The following is a 25,799-nucleotide window of genomic DNA, read 5'->3' as shown; positions in this document are numbered from 1 at the left end:
GCAGAACCCGGGGTGGAGGTTAGAGGGAGGGGGGGTGGTGGTGTTTCCCTCCCACAATGCATCATCACAGCGCTGCCATGTTTGTGCTCCGGTCGCGGAAGGGAACCACTGTCGCATAGACTCTGCTCGGCGGCTCGGATCGCATCTCGTGTTGTCGCCCGAGTGAAGCACGAAACGTTAAATGCGACCCGCACGCGTGTAGTCAGAGTGACAGCGGGACGCGCGGTGCACGATGTCGGCCAACGCACAGGGTGAGTACCGTCAGCGGGCTTTTGTCGATAATGCTACGTTAGCCTAGCTGGTGTAGCTAACGTGGCTAGCTGCTGGAAACCCGCATTAGAAAAAAAACACGGCTTTTTGTGGATATAAGCCACCGATCGAAGCCTGGTTATGGTTAGCGAATTCTTTTAATTTTAAATAAGTTGTGTATTTATGATTTCGGGGTAGCTATGCGACTGGCTAGGTTAGCTAGCAGCTAGCTGTAGGCCTCAAGTCAGACCTCGGCCGTGGTTAGCGTCACCCTGAAGAAACACCAGGAACCACCACTGCATGACTTAGCTGGTTATTATTATTCATTGTATAAACATATTGATTTTTTTAGATTTGGGTTATGTTAAGTAAATGAATTCAGCGCCATTCCTCGGGCTAACGTTGACGGAAGGATTTCCTTTTTGATTGGCTTGTGGTTGTTGGCAGCTGCGTTTGTTAGCATATGAGCTAGCTGCTCAGCTAACATAAGGTAAAAACAAGGTCCATACACGAGTGACAGTGTGTGTGTGTGTGCCAGTGTTTTGAATTGTTGGGACTGCGGCAGTGGCGTTTTAAAGTGAATTGTGGCTACACAGCAAGCCAGCTAACCTTGATCCGTACATTGTTGTGAAAGAACACCCAGTTCTCTGACTGCTCTGGTCTCTGTCCTGGTGTTTTGCTTGCAGGCTCACTGTCATGGCTCAGTTTCTTTGCATGCTCCCCTTATGGAAACCTGAGTGCCACCTCCTCTGCAGGTTCACATTTCCCACAAAATGTCTGGCTGCATTCTCACACAAGCCAAGTTGTCATCTGTGATGGAGTTGCCATTTCTGTGAAGATCCCCAGTCATCCAGGTCATGGTATCTTCAGAAGTTGTACAAGTGAACGTAGGTAAATTGACTTGCCTGTGTTTCTTGAAGACCTCTCATCCAAGAGGCTTCTTCAGATGTGATCTGACCAATGGGAGGTTTCAGGTTAAATACCTTCAACTTCTTCGGGAAACACAAGCAAGTCCAGTTGCCTATGTACACCTGTACAACTTCTGAAGACTCTGCAGCAAACACACAGGAGAAGAACACAGTTTGAAGAGCTGTGATTATTCCTTGTTAAAACATACAGTGGCTTTGTTTCACCATTGTACAAACTGTGTCGCTTGGTCTTGTTGTCTTTACAAATACTTTGATTATCAGTGTATTTTGAAAGGAGGTGTGTATAAGTGACATGTGCCAGGTTTGCATGACAATATATATATATATTGGAGCTTGTTTGCAGAAGTTGCCTTGCAGAATATAGTAAAGCCATTCTGGATTATTATAACAATACCTGTGTTTATCCTACTGTGCCAATTTCAGACTGTGCCAACAACCAAGTGGCCTCCGGGACTAAACTCAGCAATTAACTCACAAAATCTGTGTGGTAGTGACTGCACCCATCCTGGATTGAGACATTTTCAGTTTCTAACCATACATAGTTTGTGTTGCATAATGTCCGGTTTCCGGTGATTTTCCAGGGTGTAAATGCTTTGGTTGCCTTCTGCGTTTTTTTCCTTCAAGATGTGCAACTCAAGAGTTTGCTTGATCTATTATTCTCTCTCTAGATCTGTGCTCCCTTTGGGGAGACAGTATGCCAAAAGTTGGGGTGGGAAAACCTGTAAATATGAGCATGATGATATAAGCAGCGACTAGTTTGGCAGATGGCTGTGAAAATATATCCTTGTCGGGAATCAGATGTAACTAGAAACACAAGGGCAACATGATGATTAACAGCTTTATCTCTGTCCGATCTAAAATTTCATTTTTCTTTCTCATTCTGGTCATATACATTTTCCATTTGGATGCCGTCATGAAAATGTTTTCTGGTCTCTCCCGTGTGTCATGTTGTTGCTGAAAATGGCATTTTCATTATGTGATGTCAATTATGTGATGTGAGGAAGTGAAACTTACTTTCTGTTGCAGATTATAACTTTGGCGAATATGACAAACCAGGCGCTGAGCGGTCTCGCAGGAGGAGAGGTGAAGATGATGATCTAGAGAGGTAAATGGTTTTACTGTTCTCTATGTTCTCATGTTTACAACAAGGAGTACTGTATCAGTACTGTACTGTTTGTAAATCACAACCTACTTAGGTAGTCAGTTTTAAGATGGGTATTCAGCTGCACACATAGAACATTCTAGGCCCCAAATAGTTACGACAGCACCAAATATTAGTTTGCTTAAAATCAGTCAAGCATGCTGTACTGATGTTTAAATGTTTACAGTGATTTTTAGTCTCATGATCCAGAGTTAATGTTAATGAGCTCCTGATTTCTTCTGTCACATCTGTCCAGTCAGATGTCACAGAACAACCAGCATATTGAACTTATTGTTCACAATATCATCATCACAACTAAATACAAAAATTAAGTTATTTCAACCCCCCTGACTGTGGAACGGACACAATACATTTTTTCTCCACTTATATAAGGTTTTCTCCCCATATATTCCTCAAATTATATTATTTCATAATTTCTGTTACAAATAAAGTTGTTTTAAGTGGAATCACATTTTCTCTGCACCGTGGTTTACCTTTCTTATCTCCTTTCCTAACTCTGTCACATTTTTCCTTGACCCTGTGACATATTTCATCGGTGTCAAAGAATAATGGTTAGGAAAGGAGATTATTTGGACTTTCTGAATGCAGCCCCTGTATTAAAATACCAGTGCGGCAAATTTCTTCTTCATGGGAAATTTAAGTGTGGTTTCGCTCATTGCTGCCTCTCACTGGTGTAGTTGCATCGCTGCCACTTGGTGGTATCATCAAAATCTATACTTGTACTGTTTATAGAGTACACTCCTTGCTGAAATCATATCTCATACTTTGGATAACCGCAATGCTATCAGAAGTAAACATCTTAGTGTTTTAATAAGTAATACTTTCGAAAATCAAGCAGACAGTATTAAAAACTGAAATGCTTTATTACAATATTTCTGGCAGCCAAATACTAAAAGAATTGTATAAGGCAGTGTATACTGTATAATTTGGAAGAAGACATAACACTCGGCTAACCTGTTATTTGTTGTTTTTTCTCTTTAGTGATTTGGAAGAAGAATTGTTGGAGGATGATTGGCTCTCAGGTAAAAAGGTAAGATAAAACAAAATCTCTTTTAAGTAGATTTTTATACTAGTCACATAGAGCCCCTCCCTTGTCAGCATGGGCAGGAAGTGGACAATAACATCTACAACATTGGGTGTTACTGTTGGTAGAACATTTTAGAAAATAGACGTGAGCAGTGGACTTGTAGCAGGTGGCTCCTCCACAGGAGGAACTGTTGATGTGAACCAGGAGGAAGTACAGTGGACAAAAAAGAACTGTGTTGACCTGCCCAGATTGCCTGCACCACATGGGAATAAAGCATCCTTTGGGGTTGGAGGTGGTGCCCTGCCCCCACACCACACACACACTCACAAACACACACACAGAGACTGAGGAAGAGAGTAATAAAACATTTAAAAGAGCAGAAGCAAATATTTCTTTAATTTTTGTTTCAGAATCCATCAGAAGTCTCAGATGAAGAGTTAAATGATGACCTCCTACAAAGTGATGAGGAAATGGGGTAAGCTGATTACATCTGTTGTGTGTATTTTCTGTTGTAAAGTAAACAGTGAAGCGCCACGTTTTGAACATGTTTCCTTCATACGTCATTTGTTGTTTTCCGGATGTGTAATGTTGTGTTTGTTTTGTTTAGTGGTCAGGAGCTGAACATCAATGCCACATACAACCTGGGCACAACCTATGTCCAGCAGGAAAACTTGCAGGAAGCAGACTACACAGATGACGTTGTGAACCTGGGTGCAGAGGGCTGTGAAGAAGGGGATGTAGGGGAGGAGGGGTACCCGGGAGAGGAGTACACAGGGGAATACAGCCAGGACAACAACGCTGGGATGCCTGAAGACCAGATGGATTACACTGGAGACCTCGCAGAGGGTGAAGATGGCTACCAGGATGAAGTGTTAGACATCCAAATCAATGAACCCTTAGATGGGGATTTTCAAGTGAGTTTTCACATTTGCCTTCTCACATGTAAAAGCCAGCAGATGAAAACACACATGTCCTCCCACTTCTTTTTCTGTCCAGCCCTATTCAATCCAAGAGATATTGTCGGCTTTCTTGTGTCGGGAAGGGGACAGTCGGGACTGAAAATCTATTCAGGGGAAGGAGATGTTGGTTGGGGTTTTTTTGGCCAGGGGAGGATGAGATTCACTATCACTTCCTGCCAGTTAATTTCTCCATCTTGCTGACGAAGTTTATGTTGACGGCTTGTTTGCTGTGAAGTAATTCTCTGCTGTCGCCTCCCAATACCTGTGCCATTGTGACCTTGGGCCGCGTATCTTTAGGGGAGTAAGAAGCTGCTTTGTGTCGAGGAGATGTGCTGCCAATCGGCGGAGGTTAATGTGGGGGGCTTTTATCTCAGGCTTTAGACTGGATCTGATAAAGTCAGTGCAGGTGAAAAGATTATTGACCTTCCTGGGGACACCCCATCCAGTTTTCTAATGATTGATGCGAGTTTCCCTTTCATTCGTTTCCCTTCCCTCTTAACCCAGACTAAGAGGATCAGAGATAAGACGAGATCCATGTGCAAATGTCCGTTATGGTCCATTTACCGAGGTGAGATGGTGTTTGGCACCTGACAGAGATATATTAGCCTGCCTCCTCTCTCCAAACAAAGATAAGATGTTGACCTTCTTACTAAGGGTGCACAGAACGAATGGATGTCTATTTTCAGTTTTGGGAAATGTCTGCAGGTGTGGATGTGTGTTTATGTTATGGGCAATAACAGTTTACAAGGTCACTAAACTGCCTGGCCATGACATTTTGCTCACCATGGTATTCAATGAGTACTATGTGGAACAGTTTAAAGGATTAAGCTGTTGTGTTCCCTTGGGGCAGCCTGTCCATCTATCAGGTTTACTGAGTGGTTTTTTTTTCTTCTCCTTTTTCTGCATTAATGTGTGCCGCTGTTTTTCAGGTTAATGGAGCGCAACACCAAACACCATTGTGTGACCTACAGTCTGACCTTATTTAGCGATGGATTTTTGTCAGCGGGTGTTAAGCAGATAGGCTGTTTGAATAACTAGCAACTACTGTATGAGTTGTGCTGCCCCTTTTGTTTACTGTTTTTTCTGGAATGACTCGGATGTGTACGTGGTTTTATATGAAGTGATTGTATCATGACTTGTACTGAAATCTTGTTATGGAGTAAGGGGGGGGGGGGGAACTGGTTTGTCATTTCCTGGAATGTTTGCATCTGTGCCATGTTTTGGGCACGGAGTCATGAACTCACAGTGCAGCCAATAACGGGAGTGATTTGCGAGGAGTCAGTCAATGATATTTTCACCATCACTGAAGCGGGGAGGAGTGTTTTTATCTGTGCCCGCATTTCTGTATATCATGTCAAACATTTACATCTCATTGAATTTCAAATGGTGTCAGGAATAGTAATGAAGGCTTGCTCCCACTGTTATGGTAATTTGGTTTGGGAAGGGGGGGGTTACAGGATACCTCCCCAAAATCCTCTCCATAACATTTCAATGTTTGCTTTTGTGCCCTGTATGATATTTGTCTTTATATTTCTTATTTTCTCTTCATTAATATATATGTATATCTTATTTAAGCTCACTTATTTAATTTAGTCATCAAAAAAAGCATTAAAACCATACGTCCATATTTCATGTGTTCGATTTTAATTGAACTCGTAATGCATTTTGTATGCTTGTATATATTTGCCCTGCATCGTAACAGCATTGCTCGGCAGACATGGATGTTTTTAATTTCAACAGAAACACAATAAAAGATTGTTTTCCAGCAACGGCTGAAATGCAGTGAGCCTTTGCTGATCCTTATCAGAGCATTGTTATTACTAAAAAAAAATCAATACTTATTATCCATGTGATCTTTTGAAGGGTAATGAATATCAAACCTCCTATGATGATGAGCCTCTGGATGAACACGGAGTCCAACAGGAGGCGGCCCCCGAGGAGGTGGGGGGAGAAGAGCAGCAGGAAGAGGAGGAGGAAGATGCTGCAGAGGGCTCGCAGGTCTTTGATACAGACGAGGTATGAGAAGACCCTCCAAACAAAAACATACACTTGCTATAGATTAATGACATTTATTTTTAATTAAATCCCAGTGAAGGTGGTGCAGATAGTTAACCACCTTATTTTTTTACCCATAATTGCTCAAAGTACTAAGTATACGCTTATGTGGTACATTCAAAGTAGTGTAGTTTCACGTTTTGAATCCATTTTAAGGTAGATTTTAGGCTAAATTAGAGAAAATATTAAGATATAGTCATTATTCAGTTGATTGCTGTTTCATTATTGATTTAATTGTTGTTTCTCAATCAGTTTAACACTTGGTCTGTATAACTAAACAAAAATTCTGTCACAATTTCTGAAAACTCATCTTGTCAATGTCTTGTTCTGTCTCGTTGTGGGAAACGCCAAGATATTAGGTTTAAATTCATAGAAGACTAGATATTCACATTTTAGAAGTTAGAACCAGAGATTGTAATGCAATTTTGCAAAATATATGATGTAACATATTTATTGATTATTAGAATTGTGGGAGGACAAAATAATTTCGGTAACTACTGGATTATTTGGCTAATTGTTTGGCTCTAGACAACAGGACAGGAGAAGAGATTTAGTTGCATGATGGAGGTCGAATGTAACAAACATCTGAATTTACACACAGTTTTTCTCATAGTGAAAATGTTTTTAAATTAAATTGTCTTTAACCTCCTAATATTTTGCTCAGGTTGATAATGAAGCTATGCATGAAGACACAACAAAGGAAGAATCGGATGAGGAGGATGAGGAAGATGAAGAGTCCGGTCGCATACGGTTCAAATCGGAGAGAAAGGACGGCGCTGTTGTGCGGTTGGCTGATGCCGGCAGTAACAGGAGAAATATCCCTGAAACACTAGGTAGTAATGTTTCCTGCTGGGCATAATTTGTCCTTGATTCATGGACAACCATAGTGAATACACTCATATTTTCTGACCTTGACTAATCTGTTGTAGGTTTACTACAATATATGTAAACATAAATTCAAATTTGACCAGACACTTAATCTACAAATGCTAAATTTTTCTGTTTTACTATTCATCAGAACTGTCGGAGAAAGCCAAGCGGGATCTGATGGAGTTTGAGGAACAAGAAAGACAGAAGAGACAAAACCGCTACGGAGGTCGAGGTAGAGGAGGAGGAGGAGGTGGTCGAGGAAATAGAGGAAGAGGAGGATTCCCAGGCTTCGGAATGGGAGATTTTAGAGGAGGACACAGAGGAAGAATGAATGACCAGAGAATACCCCTCATGGGAAACATTGGCATGCAGGTAAACTACTGAACAACATTCAGTGGATAATGTATAAAGCTAAAGGGAGCATATGGGTTTTTACTGGTTAAGATGATTTTAAAATTACTTGATTTATTTTTTCTCTTCTATCCGTCACAGATATGAAGCTTGTTTGCTTTGTACTTGAAAGTGAAACATGTTTTGCTCACTGCTGATCCTTTAACTGTCTGAGACCTCCAGAGCAGAGGTTGTTGGTGCATGGAAAAAGTCAAAACAATCTGCTTCCCTGTATCAATGTTGATATTGGGATTATAGCAAAGTATGTGGCGGTAGTCTGCTCAGGCAGTAGGATACAAATTAAATTTGTTCATTGCCCAGGATTTAGTTCCTTGTAGGCTTTTATTATTTGATATCAATCCATCCATTTAATCCTTGGCGTTACATGGCTCATCAGTTCATACAGGACCTGTGAAATCTAAGTCACTTCAAACATGTAACAGAAACAACAAAGACGATGATCCTCAGTAACAGAGTGGAGGGTATTTCAGAAATGGCCCGAGACTTGTCGTCATCATGTAAAGATACTACATTGCTGTTTTTTTATATTATATTTGATCACTGAATAAAACCACATTTTAATTAAGTTTGCAATATGTAAAAATGCACAAACTGTGTTTTATATAAATAATTAAATACCAGTACACAGTACCATTGAATTGAAGCGGTTCCTCTCAAGGTTGCGTGACATTTCTCCAGTCCGTCATTATTTTAGCTCATGTTAATAACGATAAAAGGCTTTAAAACTCAAAACGTCAACATTGTAAATGACAATTTAAAGGCAGATGGATTTTATGCCAAACCACAAAGAATGTTCTGACTGCTGTTCATGAGCTTGGACTCTTTAAGACAAAGTGTTGTAGTTACGTTTTGATTACTTGACTTGGTCTCTGGCATGTTTGTGCAAATTGTTTGGGCAACTATCAAGGATCCACTTAAAACTCATATATTCCAGTTGTAGCAGATATCAGGACCATTTCCCTTTTTTTTTAAATTTTTTTTTATCTGGCTGTAACATCACTTTAAAAATTGTGATCCCACCAAGGTTGCCATCACTTTTATGTCACTATATAATTTATAAAAAGAAACACATGCACTATTGATCTTCAGGGGAGATGCATTAAGTTACTTTAGGATACCATCTTCAGTTTTGCTGTTGAATTGACTTGTTGGCGTGTCATCGCATGGCTGCGAGCAATCATATCAGAATCTTCCCAGAAAGAAATGTGTTTTGACAGGTTGTTTTGGTTTTTCCCTCCTCTCCGTTTCCCCATCTCCTTCCAATTAGCAGCCGTCCTCCCGAATGCCTCCTCCTCATCAGTCTCATCAGCAGCAACTGCACTCCCAGCAGCACCACCCTTCGCGTCCAAGAGGACCACCTCCCTTCCAAGACCACGGGCGCCCACTGTCCCAGCCGCCCCTTCAGCCCCTCATCCCCCTGCACATGGCTCACCGCTCCCCACCGATGCGGCCCCAGATGGAGCCGCCACCACGAATGATGAGCTCCCCGCCACCTAACTTCCCCCAGCATCACCAGCAGCAACCTCCACAGTCCAAAAACATCCACATTAACCCCCATTTCAGAGGGCCCACGTCATCCTCTGTACAAGGTAACTTAATTAACTATCACTCAAATGCTTTTCTCATTTAACTGCAGTGTTTCTCTGGATCCACCACAGCACTCTGTGTTATTAAAGCTGTGATCTTTTAATCTCAATCAACAATTCTGCTACCTCTGTATCACCAAGGTGATTCTATTTAATAAACCAAACTCTCTTAATCATATCCACCATTTGTCTCAACCAAACTGAATTTACACGACGTGATGAACTATACAAAGGCATAATGTCAGAGGGATAAAAGATACAAAGACAAATCTGTTGTGTGGAACTTTTTGGATTCAAAGATGATGATCAAGTACGATGTTAAAATAATTGATTGTATAGAGAGCAATTCAAGACTTAGACATTTAGAGTGATGTGACTTAGGGCTGCACAGTTAAATTACAATTACATTTCACATAACTGCATTACATATTTTCTTCAGAATTATGTGATCATTGCAGAAATTCTAGCAAGTTTGCAAAACCAGGATAGCTGTTTTTCACATTGTAAACAGTAAATGTGAATTCAATACTCATTTAGATATTGCAAGCCATTTAGATATTGCAAGATATTGCAAACACATAACCACTGAAAGACGTTTATTATTTTGGTCTTACGCATTTAAGTGAAGATGATGGTGAGCTGGCTTTGAAAAGTTAATAAAATACCAGTCACAAATGCTCGACCAAATATAAATGCAAAAAATAATTTTACATAAGATTCATTATCCTGAGTATAAAAATCATATTTGTCATTTTATCCAAAATTGTGCAGCCTTAGTTTATCAGCACAATCCTCAGTTGAGGTGCATGATGCTGTTTTGGCAGATATCCTTACTCTGTCCCTAAAGGTGTCTGGATTAGAATGTCATTTTGTTGTTTGGTTGAATGACAAGTGAATAGCTCTCTCAGCCAGTAATGGGTTTATCCTCCCTTTTTTTTCCTCCTGGCAGCATCTCCATTTCGTTCCCTGAGATAGGTTTATCTAGCCTGTCTGTCCAGGCCAAGATTGAAATTTTGTTAACAAACTGTGTGTGTGTATCATTGTGTGCCAGTGCGCATGTGTGGGTTTGGGTTGTGCTCCTGAGAGTCAGACGTGTTCTGAAAGATCAGGGATTGCCTCTGGTTATGATTAAGTGAGTGTGTGTATGTGCATCTGTTTGTATATGTCTCTGTTTGTTTATATATTTATTTTATTGAATGTTTTCCAGTTGTAGACGCTGACGTACAATAACAGCAACCCTTATTTTGAAGCAGTATGCCAGCCATAGGAAATTTAATTACATTGTACCAGATGATGTAAAGCAGCAAATGTTTTTATAAATGTTAATTTGTCGAATTTGGCAAATAATTCTCATGTATTTCATATTTTCTTTGAGGTCCCTGGTCTTCACCCGCGGTGTAAAGACACGAGGAGCAACTCTGAGACCCTATTTAAGATGTAGCATGAAGATGTCTAACGGTCTCCTCCCTTTCTACTTTTACCCTCTCTCTACCTACTGCCCCTCATTTTCATTTCTCTCCCCCTCCCCCCTCCACCCCTCTCTCTCTTGCTCTCTCCCTCTCCCTCTCTCATTGCAGTGCCCTTGATGCCTCCTGCTCAGAGCCAGCCCAGACCTGCTGTGGGTCCTCAGAGGTTCCCTGTGAGTAGCAGCTGCTCCTCTCTCCCTCCCTCTTGCCTCACTTTCTCTCCCCCTCCACACGGTTAGCATCCCCTTTTTGTGAGGGTAATATCACTACGGCAATTAGACTGTCCTGCCCTGGCCAAATACTGTTAAAGCAAATCTGTAAACACTGATATGAGTCTGGCTGCACAACTGGAAATGCGTGATAGGGGCTTTAGGCAAGTAGACTTTTGGAGGTCGAGGCTGCAGTGGCGGGACTTAGTTAGCAACTCTTCATGGATGGGCTGGGGCTCAGACTACACCCAGCTTGGCACATAATGGAATTGTGAAACCAGGATATATTGCCAGTTAAAATTCACTTTCCACAAGTTTGTGTCCCGAAGGCATGGAGACCTTTTTTGGACGGTATTTGAATTAATGAAACATCGCGGTGGTTTGATAGGGCTGTGCTGTGAGCCCCTTGCCTTTTTGCACTATATATTTCGAAGTCTGAATTTAATGTCAGAGAAAAGGGATCTCAAGTCAGTGATTTCTTGTAAGAAAAGGTCCTTTATTTCACTCACAAAGAACCCATCCGAGAGATGACAGAAATGCCTTTAAAGTAATTACTGTATTGAGGGATATGGCTCGCCGGCAAGTCAGCCAAAGTGCCTGAAGTTACTCCGTCCTTCTAGTTAATGATGCCCGGGCATCAGGTGGCGCTGGTACTGACTGACATTTTCCTGGAAAGAACATTTTATATGGATTTATGCAAATTAGTCATAGCAAAATAGCTGCAACCAATTGCAATCATGTGGGTTTACAACCCCGTTGCCAAATGAGCCAGGCTCTCACATAGGAGTCGATCTTTGAAAAAAAAAAAAAAAAAGGTATTTTTATTTACCCCTTTTTCATCCTTCTGTATCAGTATTGGGCAATTCCTCTTCCCCGAGGTCTGTGATGGTGCTAGATATCGATAGAGTGGAAGCAGGGGGCTGTATTGGCTCTTATCACACAGTAGAAGGTGGGGTTGTAAAGGTTTGGGCTGATGAACAACATAGTGTTGGATCCCCCAGCTGTCAATTGCATTTAGGCTGCTGTTGCCAAGGACACAATTTGAAATGCAGGTGACAGACCCGGCAGCATCATTCCATTTACCAGTGGGCACCTGATTACTCATGATTATCATACATTATCATCCCATCAAATTTAATTGTTAAAAGACCAGGCAGAAGGGGGGGGGTCATTGCCTCTAGTATTAATGCATTGAAATTTTTTCTAGTGGAGTCTGGGTTTTTAAATATTTATCTCAGTGCCAATTAAAGTTATTATAATATTTAATCCGTTTAGATGAGGACATTCAGTTTAGCCATGAAACAGAGAGGCCACCCTTTACGCTATTTGGAAATATTTTTATTACGGACTGTAATTTAGTATATTATACCTTTTTTTTGAAAATTCTGCATTTTTATAATTAAATCCTTCCTTTTATAGTCGATGGGATCAGTCACAGCTCCTTATTCTTAAAAAACATTATCACATACTGAAAACAAAGAAAAAGCTTTTAATAGCTGTTTTGTAATTGGCTGTAAGAAGTTTACATAAAACCCCCAAAACAAAGCTAAATTTTCCATTCTTTATTAATTATATGGCAATTGCCCCCTCTATTATATGTGTCATGGTTATCCCTTCACTGCAAAGAGCTTTCCCTGCATCAGTTACATGATGATCACCTGCAGCCTTCTTATCAAGGATTAGAAGTGAGAGGATGAGCCGTGTTATTTTCGAGGTGTGTCTGGACACCAGAGTCCTCATTGTGCAAACCTGCCTGTCTTGACCTTTTTAGAGCGGTCTGATTGCGGCCCCCATTGTGATCCCTCTGTCTTAGTAAGCCCCTTTGATTAACTTTCTGTTAAGCAAGTTTTTGGGACTGTGGCTTCCAGCTTTCAAACACCTCTTCTCTCTAAATACCGCCACACAGCAGTGGGATAAAGATGGATTAAGCCTTGATAGCATCTTAAGTAATTTACAATAGGCTTGGAGGAGGCAAGCAGCCCATTTGTGGAAGTGCCACGTGTTGAATAGCAGGTTAATTTTTTAACAGAGATGGATATTTGAAAGAATAAAGGAGACAGTTATGAGGGGGGATTTGAATTCCAAGGAGGGATTAAAGGGTTGTTATCTACTTTTCCTTGGAAGATGGATAGGGAGTAATGTGTATGCAGTGAAAGCTGTCGAACATGCTAACGGAAAAACGAAGTTGAAACAAAGATGAGGGCACTTATCCCCTCCTGAAATAGCCTTTCCTTGTTAGAGACGGCCTTTTAGAAGGTTCGAAAGCAAAGCATTAATTCAGGTTCGCTCACAAATTCATGCTAAAGGGTTTCTTTAATATTGGCATACATATTGATGTTTACAACTCAAGATTCTGTGTCTTTTTAATGACCCTGGCCCTTTTAATTATAAGCACATAAGCCCAATGCAATACTCCACGGGAAATTCTTCATTACTTTAATTTGTTTGCGATTATTGAGTTCCCAGTATGGCCTCTAATTCATGAGTTTTGTGTTTTCCCAGGGACCGGGAGACTTCCAGCAGCACATGCCTGGTAATTTTGGTCAGCCCCAGCGGCCCCCTCATCACATGGAGCCCTTTAGAAACCAGGACAGGGAGCCCCTCTTTATGACAGGTGAGTCTAACACCCACCAATGACAAGGATTACAAAGCTCTCTTACTATTGTGTTTAACCCAATTCGACATCAGCTCAGGCATTATACCTACAGGGTATACTGCTAGCTTTCTGCTGCTGCTCTATAAGAGGCAGCACTCATGTTAAATGCATGTGTATATATATACATTTGAATGAGCCTCGGAGACTTGAAACATGCATTAAACATATATATTTGAGATTTCTCGTTCACAGCGTTGATGCAGAATTAAATACAACCCACTTTGTTATTTACTATTTCACCTTGATAGAGTTGTCTCTTTTCGTTTTTCCTTTCTATAACACTATACATCCGGAGAGGGAGTTGCTGATGTTTTTGAAATTTGCTCACAGCACAAAAATCTTGACATCTCTCTTTGGTGTTGTTGTCTGGTCTTTCTTGCGTGGGCACAGAGCGCACAGAGTCAACACGGTTTCCAGGGCAGCACATGTTTGATCACCAGGGCCCCAGCCCTCTGATGAACAGCGGCAACAACCTCCACCACCAGCAGCAGCAGCAGCAGCAGCAGCAGATGCCCGGACCGGGCCACATGGGTTTTGGCCCACCAGGGCCAGCCTTCAACCAGCCGGGCCAGGGCCCACTAGGACTGTTTCCAAGAGAACCCCCAAGAAACAACCACCCTCCCCACCAAGGTCACCAAGGGATGGTCGGCATGAATCAACAAGGTGGCCCCCCTAACCAGCCCAGACCTTTCATGGGCCCTCGTCAGCCGTTTGGCCAGCAGGGGAGCCTTTTCCCCCCTCCACCGGTTCAGTTTGGAATGCAGGTACGAATGAGAGTAAGTGATTTTTATAACTAATAGATGTCAATGTAGTTTAGTCTGTTTGTTATACAACAATTGGGTGTTGTTTTATCTTTTTCTTCTCCAATTGTGATCTGTGTATCATGATTCTTCTTTCCATTTTTGTAAATGAGCCTGGCATAAAACCCACATGCTGTCTTTGCTATGAATGTATGAATTTCTGTTTGGCTTTTCTCTAGATTATTAAAATGGATTTGGCAACAGCGATAACTAGAGTACTGTACACATGAATAAGCCAGACTAGTTATCATATTCACTGCCACTGAAGCGTTACAGAAAAAGACTCATGTCTGTTTGGCATCTCAGCATTTTGTCGAGACATAGACACGAGCTCCCTCTACTGACCGAACCACCATTGTAGTAGAAACCATGTGGATTTATGTGGGCACCCGTCTTGGAGGTTAATTATATGCAGAATGTGCCTGATATTATGTTGAAAATAGTGTTAATAAGAACTGATCGTGTTACTGTTGTTAGGGAAAAATGGGAAAAGGGGGGAAAAGGCAACTCAAAGGGACTCGGCGTCAATGTGACAGGTATTGATTCTTCGAGTCTCTGGAAACTGGAGGGATTTGATCACCATTCTTTCAAATTGTATTCTCTCATTTGGTGTGTTGATTGTGGCGGTTGGCTTTTAACACGCCTGTCCGGTTGAGATTTGGTGACTGCAAAGGCCATAGCATATGAATATATATGAATGGAGGCATTGTCATTCTGTCTTTGATTTATATATAAACAGAATTATGTCAGATATTAATTTCTGCCTGTTACTCGTGTTATAGCTCATCATCTTTTCTGTAATTTCAGGGCTTGATGCACGCTCCTCCCGTCTCCCAACTTCCACACCACGACTCGCTGCCACCCCATCAGCCCATGCACCACCAGCAGCAGCAGCAGCAGCAGCAACAACATCATAGGCAGGACCTACCCCATCATCACCAGCAGCTAAATCTCGGTGAACCTCGCCCCATGATGCACCACGGCCAGAATCCCTTCCATCAACAGCAGGCACACGGCAGCCCCAGGCAGATGACTCCCCGTCCTCTGAACCCCCAACAGCGCAACATGTCCAACAGGCAGAGGATGGTGAGAGATTAACATATCAGTTTATTACAATATTTGCATATTATGTATTTTATGCTCAACCTGATGTAAAGCAGGGCTCCACACTTCATCACGATGTCATTCTAATACATTTTTTTTATTGCTCTGTCAGCATCTTTCCTTGCATGGTGAAAATGGAAGGAACTAAATGTACATTAACCTGAATGTTTACATTTTGCCCTCTTTAGAACGCACCTGTCTCCAAACCAATGCAGCAGCGCAACAGCAACCTACGGGAGCTCCCTGTAGCACCTGGCAACACAAACATGAACAGTGCCCGCATCGCCTCCTCCCCCGCCGCCAACGTCAGGCCTGTTGCCAAGGCAACGCAGGGGGTGCGTCCTGGGCAGAACACTCAGCCAGTGTCTGACCGTGGCAGAGGAAGAGGCCAAGTTGCTGCCAGGACTGAATTTCAGCTTGGGGGGGGAGGCAGGACAGTTGTTCGCAAGGAAATCCCTACCTCGGCACCACAGGTGAGCTTTTTAACACACGAGTAGAAAAACAAACAAATGATAAAATATTGAGCTTTTTTCCATAATGCACAAACTATTTCATGTAATTGCTTATGTTGTCTGAAATGTTCCCCTGAAATTGTTCTACAAACCTAGTCACTTTTAGTGTTTGTCCCAGTTAAATTCAGTGGACCCCCCGAAGTTGTGAGCTCAGCTTATCAGTGTGCTGAGAAGAACTCCCATTTATTAAAACCCAATCATAAGGTTGTTAATGACAATAGCCTCCTTTCATTGGAAAGAGCAGATCGATACTATTGCATTTTTCTCTTGGGTCCTGACTTTAATTACATCTGAGTGTTAGGCCATGTAATGTGGTTCAAATAGGACACAGTGGCTCAGGGGTGCCCCTTCACAAAAGTGGAGACAGACAGTCATATTGTCAGCTTGTGTTTTGCGCCACAGGACCCCAACGAGGACGAGGAGACACGACAGTATCGCTTGAAGATTGAGGAGCAGAAGCGTCTGAGAGAGGAGATCCTGAAGAGGAAGGAGATGCGACGGCAAATGCAAGCTGGTGTCAGGAAGAAGGAGCTGCTGGAAAGACTTAATTCCCAGACAAACACTCAATTCGAAGGACCCCCTCCTACACTGATTCAACCTGCACAGCAAAATCAGCAAATACCACACCCTGTGCAACAACGGCAACATCCACCACCACCACCACAGCTGCAACAACAGCCAGAACAGACACAGCTGCAGCAGTTACCGCCACAACAGCAAAGACAGTTTCCTCCGAGAACTCCACAACCATTAAATCAGTCATTAAATAAAGTCAATCCCATCCCTCCTAATGGCGCTGCTCAGCCCCTTACGCCACGTCCCAATGTCAAGACACGGCTGCAGATGGCGAAAGCCAGCGCCCCGCAGCCACAGATACCCGGGCCTGTTCCCGACCAGCAGTGGAACCAGCCCCCGCAGAATCAGCTGCAGCTGCAACAACGAAGGAGCAGCGTCCCACAGAACGTCAACAGACCTGGCGTTCAGATCCAGAAGAACATACCTGTAATTCCTGTAGTGGGGTCTGGCCAGGCTCAGGATCTGGCTCTGAGTCAAGGACCAAAACCCGGCGCTAAACGAACTGTGATGCAGCGAGCCAGGAATTCTATCGACGAAGGTCAGCAGGTCCCGCAAAAAGTCAGAGTCGTCAAACTTTCAGGAGCGGTGAGCATATCATTTTATTTTATTTTTTTATCTGTCACCCTTAAGTGTTCTGGTCCGACATTTATTTTATCTTCTACCACTGACTTACTCGCCTGGGAAGGTACATAGTTTTGAAATGTAACCGTTTTAAATGCCACTGATTGCCCTCACACTGTCTATTTTGTAATCCAAAAGATATCTAACCTATGGGAATGACAAGATGATGTCTGTGTCATTTTGACAAAATTGATCTGTTAAGAGTTTCCTCTCTCAAGCTTTGGTGCCTGGTATTTGAGCCACGATGCCTTAACATACATTTTACCCTGGGAACACAGAAAGGCTGTAGACATTAAGGAGAGCGGTATGACATTTATCTGTAGAGATGGGGACACCTCATCGCTGCTCTTAAAGGTTGTCATCCTCTTTTTAAGGGCACAAGAGTGTTCCTTTTAATAAAAAGATGGAGGATAAAACAAGAATGACAGTAACACCAACAGTCCAGAATTACCACTGCCTCCTATTTCATACTCACTTGATTCTGCCGTGGCCTTAATTACCCATTAATCTTTATTGAAAACCCACAAAAGCATGCATGTTAAACATTCATACTTGTCACTGATGAGACACGTTGGTGGGATGTGATAGTATTTGAAATAAGCCGCTTTCTGACTCCATCCCGGAGGATCAAGCGGCAGAGCCAAAAATCGCAGGCTGGCTGCAGATGAAGATAACTGGGTGTCAGTGCCTTAATGGAAACCTGCGCAGAGCTATCTGATGTGCGGCATCACGGAGAGAAAAGGGGAGCGGGATGTGAGGTGGTGAAAGAGAGATGGAAACAGAAGGACACAGCTAAGGCCTGTAGCCACAGTGAAAACAAGATTCTCTAGATGCTCCCTCTCCCACATTGTTCCGCTGTCATCAACGGGAGCTCTACAATGTTATCTCCTCTCTCTCTCTTTTTCGTCTTGCTAGCTCTCTTCTCGTGTCATCCCTCACTTGCTTTTTCCCCCATCAACCCATCTCTCAGGTGCAAGGCAACAAAAGAATGCCAATCCAAGAGCTTTGTAATTAATCTTTCTTGGTTGAAGGGAGAGCAACATAATACCTGTGTAAGAAAGTTGCCACTTTTGAGGATTTGGATTTGTATGGCTTAGGCACACAGATAAGAGGCAAATTATATTTTCATCAGGGATAATACAAAGCAGCGCAAGACACAAAAGCTGGGGAGAAGGGGGGTGCAAGGGGGATGGGGTACACATCGAGCTGCTGTCGTTCCAGTGTAATGCAGCTTAGCATTTGATGGGTGCAATCAGGAGCTGTGATTTCTATAGGAGGGATTAATCCATTTACTCTCAACTGGGGACAGGTCAGAGATATCGTCTCTTTTCTTCTCCTGTATTGATCTGTCACATCTCTCCGCAGAGTCAGGAAAGAGACGACCTTCAATTCCTCCCCGCATGTCAACAGAGTCGAGCTGTGACTTTATTTGATAATGAGAACATCACCTTGTTGGGCTGATCTTTATTCCCCACAGCCTGTGTGTGATAGGGATCCAGCTCCAATGATGGCACATTTTCACTTTGAAGAAATGGCCGTGCATTTCTGCATTTCTTCCATAAACGTGATATTTTTTGTAAAAGCTTCGTGTTAGCATGAGCTTGTGAAGCCTGCGAACTAAGATAGAGGCTGTGAATGCTATTAGTTTTTTAATTAGTGTTGTCCTTCATTATCACCCAGAGTGAAAAGGGGCCTGAGGCCACCGGCGGCCCAGCGCAGCAACAAGGCACCTGGCCGGCAACTGCTCCCAACCAGGGCGTCCAAAGGAAGGTTACCCTGGCAGGTCAGCAGCAACAGGGACCAGGCGGAACACCGCAGGCTGGCCGAGGGGGCATAGGCAACCAGCAGCAAAACAGGGTAAGTCGAAGAGGAGCTCTGGCGGCCCTCTGTGCTGTGGACATCAGTAACCCTTTCACCTGAAATATATATATTAACAGAGCAGACAGTGAAGGTAATGGCAGTTCCGCTATAAAACGAGCCAAAGTGTCTCCTGTAAAGTTGTCCTGAGCCGCTGGCACTACCCTGGCATTCGGTAGACATACCAATCGAGCAGTAGTGGTAATAAGACAGGACAGTATGCCAGGTGCAGCAGTATTGACAAGCTGAAAGCAGTGTAACACGGGGGGCTACACAAGGTCCCCTGGCCTCTCTGCACGCCTGTCACCACCAGGCTGCTGTCACAGTTACCATACTCACTGATGCTGACAGGGTAAGGCTGCCACCATAACGCTTGCATGGCTCCTCTCCCTTAATGTTCCCCCACCCCCAACCCACACACACACACACACTCCCTTTACCTCCTCTTTTCGGGGTCTCTCCCTCTCCCTCCTCTTCCTCCGCAGCTGAAGAAACGTACCTCTCACGCACAAGCTCTTATGAAGATATGCCATGTATCGTGTTGTGAAGTTGATGTTCAATGTACAAAAATGATAAGTCAATCATGTGAAAGCGTGGCATGTCTGGGAGGTGCGAGAGGAAAACAAAGCAATTTAAAATTTTCCTTTGTGCTGAGAAGTAGAATAGCTCCTCTCAACGCGGGTGAATGCAGGATTAAAACATCAGCGGGCCTGTTTAAGCAGGATAAGATGTAGTCTGTGTTAGCTCCGCCTTTCTCCCCCCCCACATATATTTTTTTTATCTCACGTTGGCAATTTTTTCCTCACCACCTGGTGCTGGTGTAGGTCGTTGTGTCGGGCCGGGGCCGAGGTAGAGGGGCTGGTCCGATGGGTCGAGGTCGTGCGGTGCCCACCAGACAGAGCCAAAGAGTTGGACAAAGCGAACGCTGCACTGTGTCCATAGAGGGACTCTCCTCATCCACTACTGACGCTCAGCTGCAGAACCTTCTCAGATCCATCGGCCCCATAGAGGTTTGTACCAGACGCTGTTTAACTTAATACATACTAATACTGCTTAATACTTACTGGTGTGAAAACATAGTATATATATCTTTCTTCCAGTTTGTATAACAAATAACAATATTGTGAGCAGTAATTGCTGTTACTAAAACCATTTGTACTAACATGTCATTTTCAACCTATGTGACCTGTGTGGAAAACATTTATTTGCAGCCACCACAGCGGCAGTAATAGTGTGATCCCACAGCGCCCTCTGTCGTTGTGTTTAGGTATCTTACTGAGAGTGAATGAGTTTATCAATTTTCCTTCACCACCCTCACTCCCTCTTGTGGACGAGACGAGCACGGAGTCGTATTCATTTTTGGTGCTTTTCTACTTCTGTCTTTTGCAGATGTTCAAAATGATGCCGCACCAGAGGAAAGCAGTCGCCACATTCTCCAGCGCCCAGCACGCAGAAAGTTTTCAAATAAGCTTCCATCGGTAATGAATGTTTTCTATTTTCCATCACGTTTACACATTCAGTTAAATGCTCACATATTATGGAATATTTACATATGATGGTCTTGAAATGTAGCTTCTGTGTTTAAAAGTATCTCTTCCTCCGAGACGATGGTTCAAACATTACTATCACAATTACCACACAGGCACATGATTGATTTGTCCCACATTGACGTGTCGCTGATTGATGGATGAGGGGGGAATCCTGTCTCAAGACGTCACTTTCCGCTGACGTGGGCGCCTCTCGTGCGCGGCTCCAACTTGACACAGGAGTATTTCTTCACCTCCCTCTCAATCTACGCAGTCTGCGCAGAAGCATCGCTCGTCGTTCATCTCATCAACTTGGAACAATGAACCTAAAGACATTTTTGTGCGACGCTGTCTACCGATTGTCCGTTGTTGTAAAGTGGCACTGGAGCGACACTGGACAGTAAATCCTACTCTGACGTTAGTGTGTGTGAAGAATCTTGTTGTGCATCCTACACGGACACTAAGTAGAACAAATCATGATAATGGTTGCGCCCCTCCTCAGTGAGATTCACGACAGCAAAATGCAGAACGACACTTGCAATTCTAATGTGAAAATTCCTTACCTTATTTTATTAGTAGCTCTGTGTTTACATGCGGCAGCGGCGGCGGATGGTTGTGGTAGATTGTGCCCGGCTTATTCACGTTGTAGTGTTTCTCTTCTCCTGTAGATGGCAGTATTTCAACACTATTGGGACTTTTTTTTTTTTTTTTTACCCAGCTGGCTAAGTAGAGATGAGTCTTAGAGCAGTTTTGGGGTGACTGGCGCTACCTAGTGGAGAAGTTACTTACAGGCACAGTGGTGGCCTGGGTGGATGATTGAACAGAGGAGGTGTAGCAGCGTCAGAAGCTAAATTAGCCCAGAATCTAACATTAACAATTATTTTCTGAATTCCCAGCAGTCCTGGGGGTTGTGGTTGTATATTTTGCGGTGCGTCAAGTTTCAGTGCTGCTTGTTCATATCATATCTCTGGTTTAAGTTAGTACATTTGGTCATTTGGCGTTTCTCTTTGTTACGAGGTCTTTTAACTGTTAACACCTGGAATGCATTTGGGAAAATGCATATTTTAGTTGTATGTCTGGATTTTTCGAGTTGAAGTGAGCTTTGTAATTTGTGCTGAGTGTGCGTTGAGGGAGTGTGTTTGAAAGTTTTTTTTTTTTTTTAGGTTTTTTATAGTGACGAGTTTAAATATATTGTTGGTGAATTAAATATTTGTCTTATTTGGTCGATCAGAGAGAATTGCTCGCGGTTGTTTTCCGGATATACACACATTTCTTTGTATTATTTCAGCTTGGATATATATTTGGCTTTCTCCTTTCAGAAGCAACTGATCTGAATCTGCGTCAGGCGATAATTTGATGCTTTATTGACGAATGGGATAATGAACCTGGAATAGCACTTTGAACAAAAACACTGAACTGGTCATGAAGAGGTTTGACACGAGAGCACAAAAGAGAAAAGGAAATACATTCACCAAGAACAAACCTACACAACACGTTGAATGTTCCCCTCATAACATAGACATTCACTGTAGATCCTGGGCTCTGAAGAATAATGGTGGTTATCTTTTAAAGGGTCAATTTTGTTTAAAATGCGTGAGAAAGTGTAAAGTAACAGGCAATTTCTCAAAGCATGTTTAGGAAGCACTACCACATGGCTAAATTCTTTAATTTCCTTATCTACCAAGTTACACTCATTTACTTTTCACCATATTTTTCCTTTGTGACACAACGTTTCGTGTATAAGATTTGTCAAACTGGAACAGGTCCTCCTTAATATTCAAATATTCTTCCATCCTCGTTTACAAATAGCTGAAATCCGGAAAGTGAACTCTGTACTTGAATCAATCGGGACGTGACGCAGGAAGTTGAGGGGGCAACCATTATCTCCGTAGTGATCATGTACACCAGTAGAACAGAACTTGAATTCAATATTTATCCTGTTTAAATTTTTTTTGTTTTGTTAATTTCTCCTTCACTCATGTTGTAACGAGTTAAAAACCTTTTTATATGTAAGGATAAGCTGATGTGTCCAGGCATAGATCATTTTACAAGTGTTTTTGTTTTTTTTGAATTTAGAGCCAAACATGACTGGACCACATTTCTGTTTATAAGACATTTGACAACAAGTTAAAGGGAAAACAAGAAAAATAAAAATATGGCCCAATATACCGTGAACATGCAGGTATGTCAAGCCGGTCAAACTTTAGCCCAAAGACGTGTGATTGTGTGTGATGTCCATGTGTCTGGTGCCTTTACCATGAAGTACCTCTTATTTGTGCCACATTTTAATCATTTATATTCACAGTTTCCTCTAAGTACATAGGTTTTCACCTTACAACACATCATATACATACTTTTAAAACAATTTACTAATTTGGGATCAATGCACAAATATTTTTGAGGACTTATTATTCTTCATTTATTAAGTTCAGGTTTTTAAGATATAATATCTGGTAAGAAATGCTACCTCATAGAGATTAAGGGGAATGCCACTGAATTCTGCTTTATCGTCACCTGCAAATTTAACCTTGTTGTCATACTGATGTGCAGCTGCTGGACATGAGAACGACACAGGAGTAAGTTCAGAAGAGCCTGGAAGTATAGTTTTGGGTTAATGCCAAAGATAAATGGGTCGGTTAACACGTTGACTTTTTTAAAATTTACTGTCAGTAAATCAACTCCTGGCTGCACATCTGGGTGACATCACAGATTAAATTTTTGAGATTTACAAGATGATGGTTTACAAGTCGTTTTATTTGCCTTTTGTCTTCCCTGCTTGTGTGAATTAACATTCATACGTTAGGTGGTATTTCCCTTAAAATAGTTGTTACTTGAAATAATTAAAAAAATATCTATTCAGGTTTGAAAATAAGCTGCACTTAGTGACTCTTGCCAGTGGGGGTCACTAGATTCTCAAAATGCTGTAAAGCACAAAGGGTATTTGGACCAACAGGGTCTGAAAAATGTCGAAGCCCCTAAAGTTTCTCCTCACGGCCTGAAAAGCTGCTGGTCGGACGGTTTTCAAGTCTTCTGTATGTTGTGCTTTTGTTCTAAACTGACTTCTTTATGTTTTAATCCTTTTTGTTTTGACTTGATCTGCTGTAGAAGTGTTTGTTCTCTTGCGATGTGTTTTTTACTGTCTTTAATGTTGTGGGGTTATGCTTGATTTCTTTCTAGTGTTGTGGTAAATCCTGTGGATTTTTAAAAAACGTATTGGGCAATGCCAGTCGTAGTGATATTTCTTATGAGACACTGGGTCTTGTAATGCAGAACAGATTCATATTGGATCTTATTTGTATCCTAACTTTTAAGGATTTATGACAAATTTATAACTTTAGTTTTAGGATGTGATGCCGTTTCCTGTGCTCACTGATTTTACAGTAGGTTGTTTAAATATCAGGGTGTTTTTACAGTCACATCACCTCCATTGTTACAGTGGATTATTCAGATTTTTGATTCAGAAAAGCTTGTCTGTCAGATGTGTTCGGGCCTTTTCTGTGCTTACATAAGAAACCTTTATACAGAATGTTTATACTGCCTCTGGGTCAAATATGCAACATTAGCTGGGTTAGGATTTTACACAAAATACAACTAACTTCACACATTTTTCTTTCTTACAGGTGGTTTTGCAGACTGAGGCAGAATCAATAATCATGTCATTTGTTTTTCTTCAGGTCACAGTTTTGTCTACAGAGTCACAAGCAGTCATCAGTGTAGTGGGAGTTAAGGGGCCATACCAAGGGCTTGGCATGTTTTTTATCAAATCAACAAAGTAGGCTGTGAATAATTAATTTCACATTTTCTTTCTTTTCTTTTATAATGTTTCACGGTAATGCTCTTCAATGTAATTTGGTCCTGGTGAAATTTGAGTTTGTTGATGTGCTCAAACTGGCTCCAGCTCTCATGTACTCATCTTTAACAGGTCATTGAGCAACACTTACTGCTTTTTGGAAAACTTTTCTATCCTGCTGGTGTAAAAGATATTTTATCTGATGCATGTTTAATACAACACGCCACCAAAACTGTTAAAGGGCTACAGGAGACACAGGATGTCATCTATCCTTTTATCGATATTTTTAAAACAAAGACATAAAACATTTATATTTTTTGCACCAGTAAATTTTGGGATTATGTGTTGTCAAATGACCTTTAGTGGGGTTTTTTTTTCCCCCCATCAGTACTAAAGTATTGATTACATGAGAGCTATAGACGGGTTGAGCAGAAGCCTGTCAAACCGCTGGTATGGTCCAACACTTGTGGTGCCGCACTTTGGGCTGTTTGAGGTTGAAGCTGCACAATATTTGTTTGATGAAAACACACTTGACGTGTCGGCATCATCCGAACGATGACCTCTCGGATTAACGCGTTCCATTTTTTTCAGCAGCGTATCGGCGGGAGGAGACAATCACCAGCTCTATCCATGAATCTGCTTTGTCACTTTTTCCTGCTTTAACTCCCTCACTTCACGCTCTGGATTCTTTCGCAGCGACGCGGCCTCAGGGTGAAGACTTTACTCAAACTTCCTTCCCTAACCAAATACACGTTGCTACAGTCAGAGTATTGGGGGGCCTCACCCACATTTCCTCCCATTACTGCTCCTCCTGTCATCGCTCTTTTTCCAGCTTGCATATTGATTATTTTTTTTCACAGTTGCTCATCTTTTCCCCCCCGATGCTGCCGTTGTTCAATGAATTTAAGACTCCTGTATCAAGCAGGAGGGGGGGGGGGGGGCCCACCTGGATTACCATTGTTTGTCAGCCCAGTGGCTGGAGGTTTCCATCTCTGTGACGACAGCCGGGTTCACAGAGCAGAGCCTGTAACTCTTTCACTGCACCAAGGGTCATCCCAGCTTCTTGACTTTCATTGTTTGGTGGGATTTTTGGAAAAAAAACACACAAAAAAAAAAGACACTGCAGTGGTTTCCTCGTCTTGTACAATATGATGCACCGAGTGATGACTCCAGCCTTTTGAGATGTGACTGAAACTGTTGACAAAGCACCGTGTTGTGTGTTTCCACCCGTCGCACTGATGTCATAATCGTATGAAGTCACCGTGTTTGTGTTGGAATATTCTGAAGTCACTGTGAAAAGCTCTTCTGATACTGTAAACTGTTTTTGTAAAGAAGAAACAATGATTTTTTTTCAAAGAAATTCGATATTTTTAAAAAGATGAAATGTGATAAACTTGAATCCAGAAACTGAAGGAAAATAAACCTTTTTGACAC

At 42.2% G+C, this 25,799-nt stretch overlaps 1 protein-coding gene across 3 annotated transcripts; it reads left to right on the top strand.

Annotated features, from left to right (window-relative positions):
* rbm33a (RNA binding motif protein 33a) lies at positions 1-25,799 on the top strand. Of its 3 annotated transcripts, none has more exons than XM_034571943.1 (19): positions 1-251; positions 2,205-2,283; positions 3,322-3,370; positions 3,778-3,842; positions 3,975-4,281; positions 6,190-6,342; positions 7,046-7,214; positions 7,400-7,623; positions 8,933-9,251; positions 10,826-10,887; positions 13,426-13,537; positions 13,970-14,355; positions 15,187-15,465; positions 15,672-15,956; positions 16,398-17,156; positions 18,873-19,049; positions 19,874-20,059; positions 20,439-20,527; positions 20,692-25,799. In XM_034571943.1, exons 1-19 carry the CDS (start codon positions 233-235, stop codon positions 20,738-20,740), a joined length of 3,768 nt encoding a protein of 1,255 aa, XP_034427834.1. In that variant the 5' UTR covers positions 1-232; the 3' UTR covers positions 20,741-25,799. The 3 variants fall into 3 exon arrangements, with proteins under 3 accessions (XP_034427834.1, XP_034427836.1, XP_034427833.1); XM_034571945.1 differs by having other exon boundaries at positions 59-251; positions 8,930-9,251; positions 13,970-14,343; XM_034571942.1 differs by having other exon boundaries at positions 59-251; positions 8,930-9,251.

Source organism: Hippoglossus hippoglossus, chromosome 20 (assembly GCF_009819705.1).
Source record: "Hippoglossus hippoglossus isolate fHipHip1 chromosome 20, fHipHip1.pri, whole genome shotgun sequence".
Lineage (NCBI taxonomy): Eukaryota > Metazoa > Chordata > Actinopteri > Pleuronectiformes > Pleuronectidae > Hippoglossus > Hippoglossus hippoglossus.
This window is presented reverse-complemented; position numbering and strand designations above follow the sequence as displayed.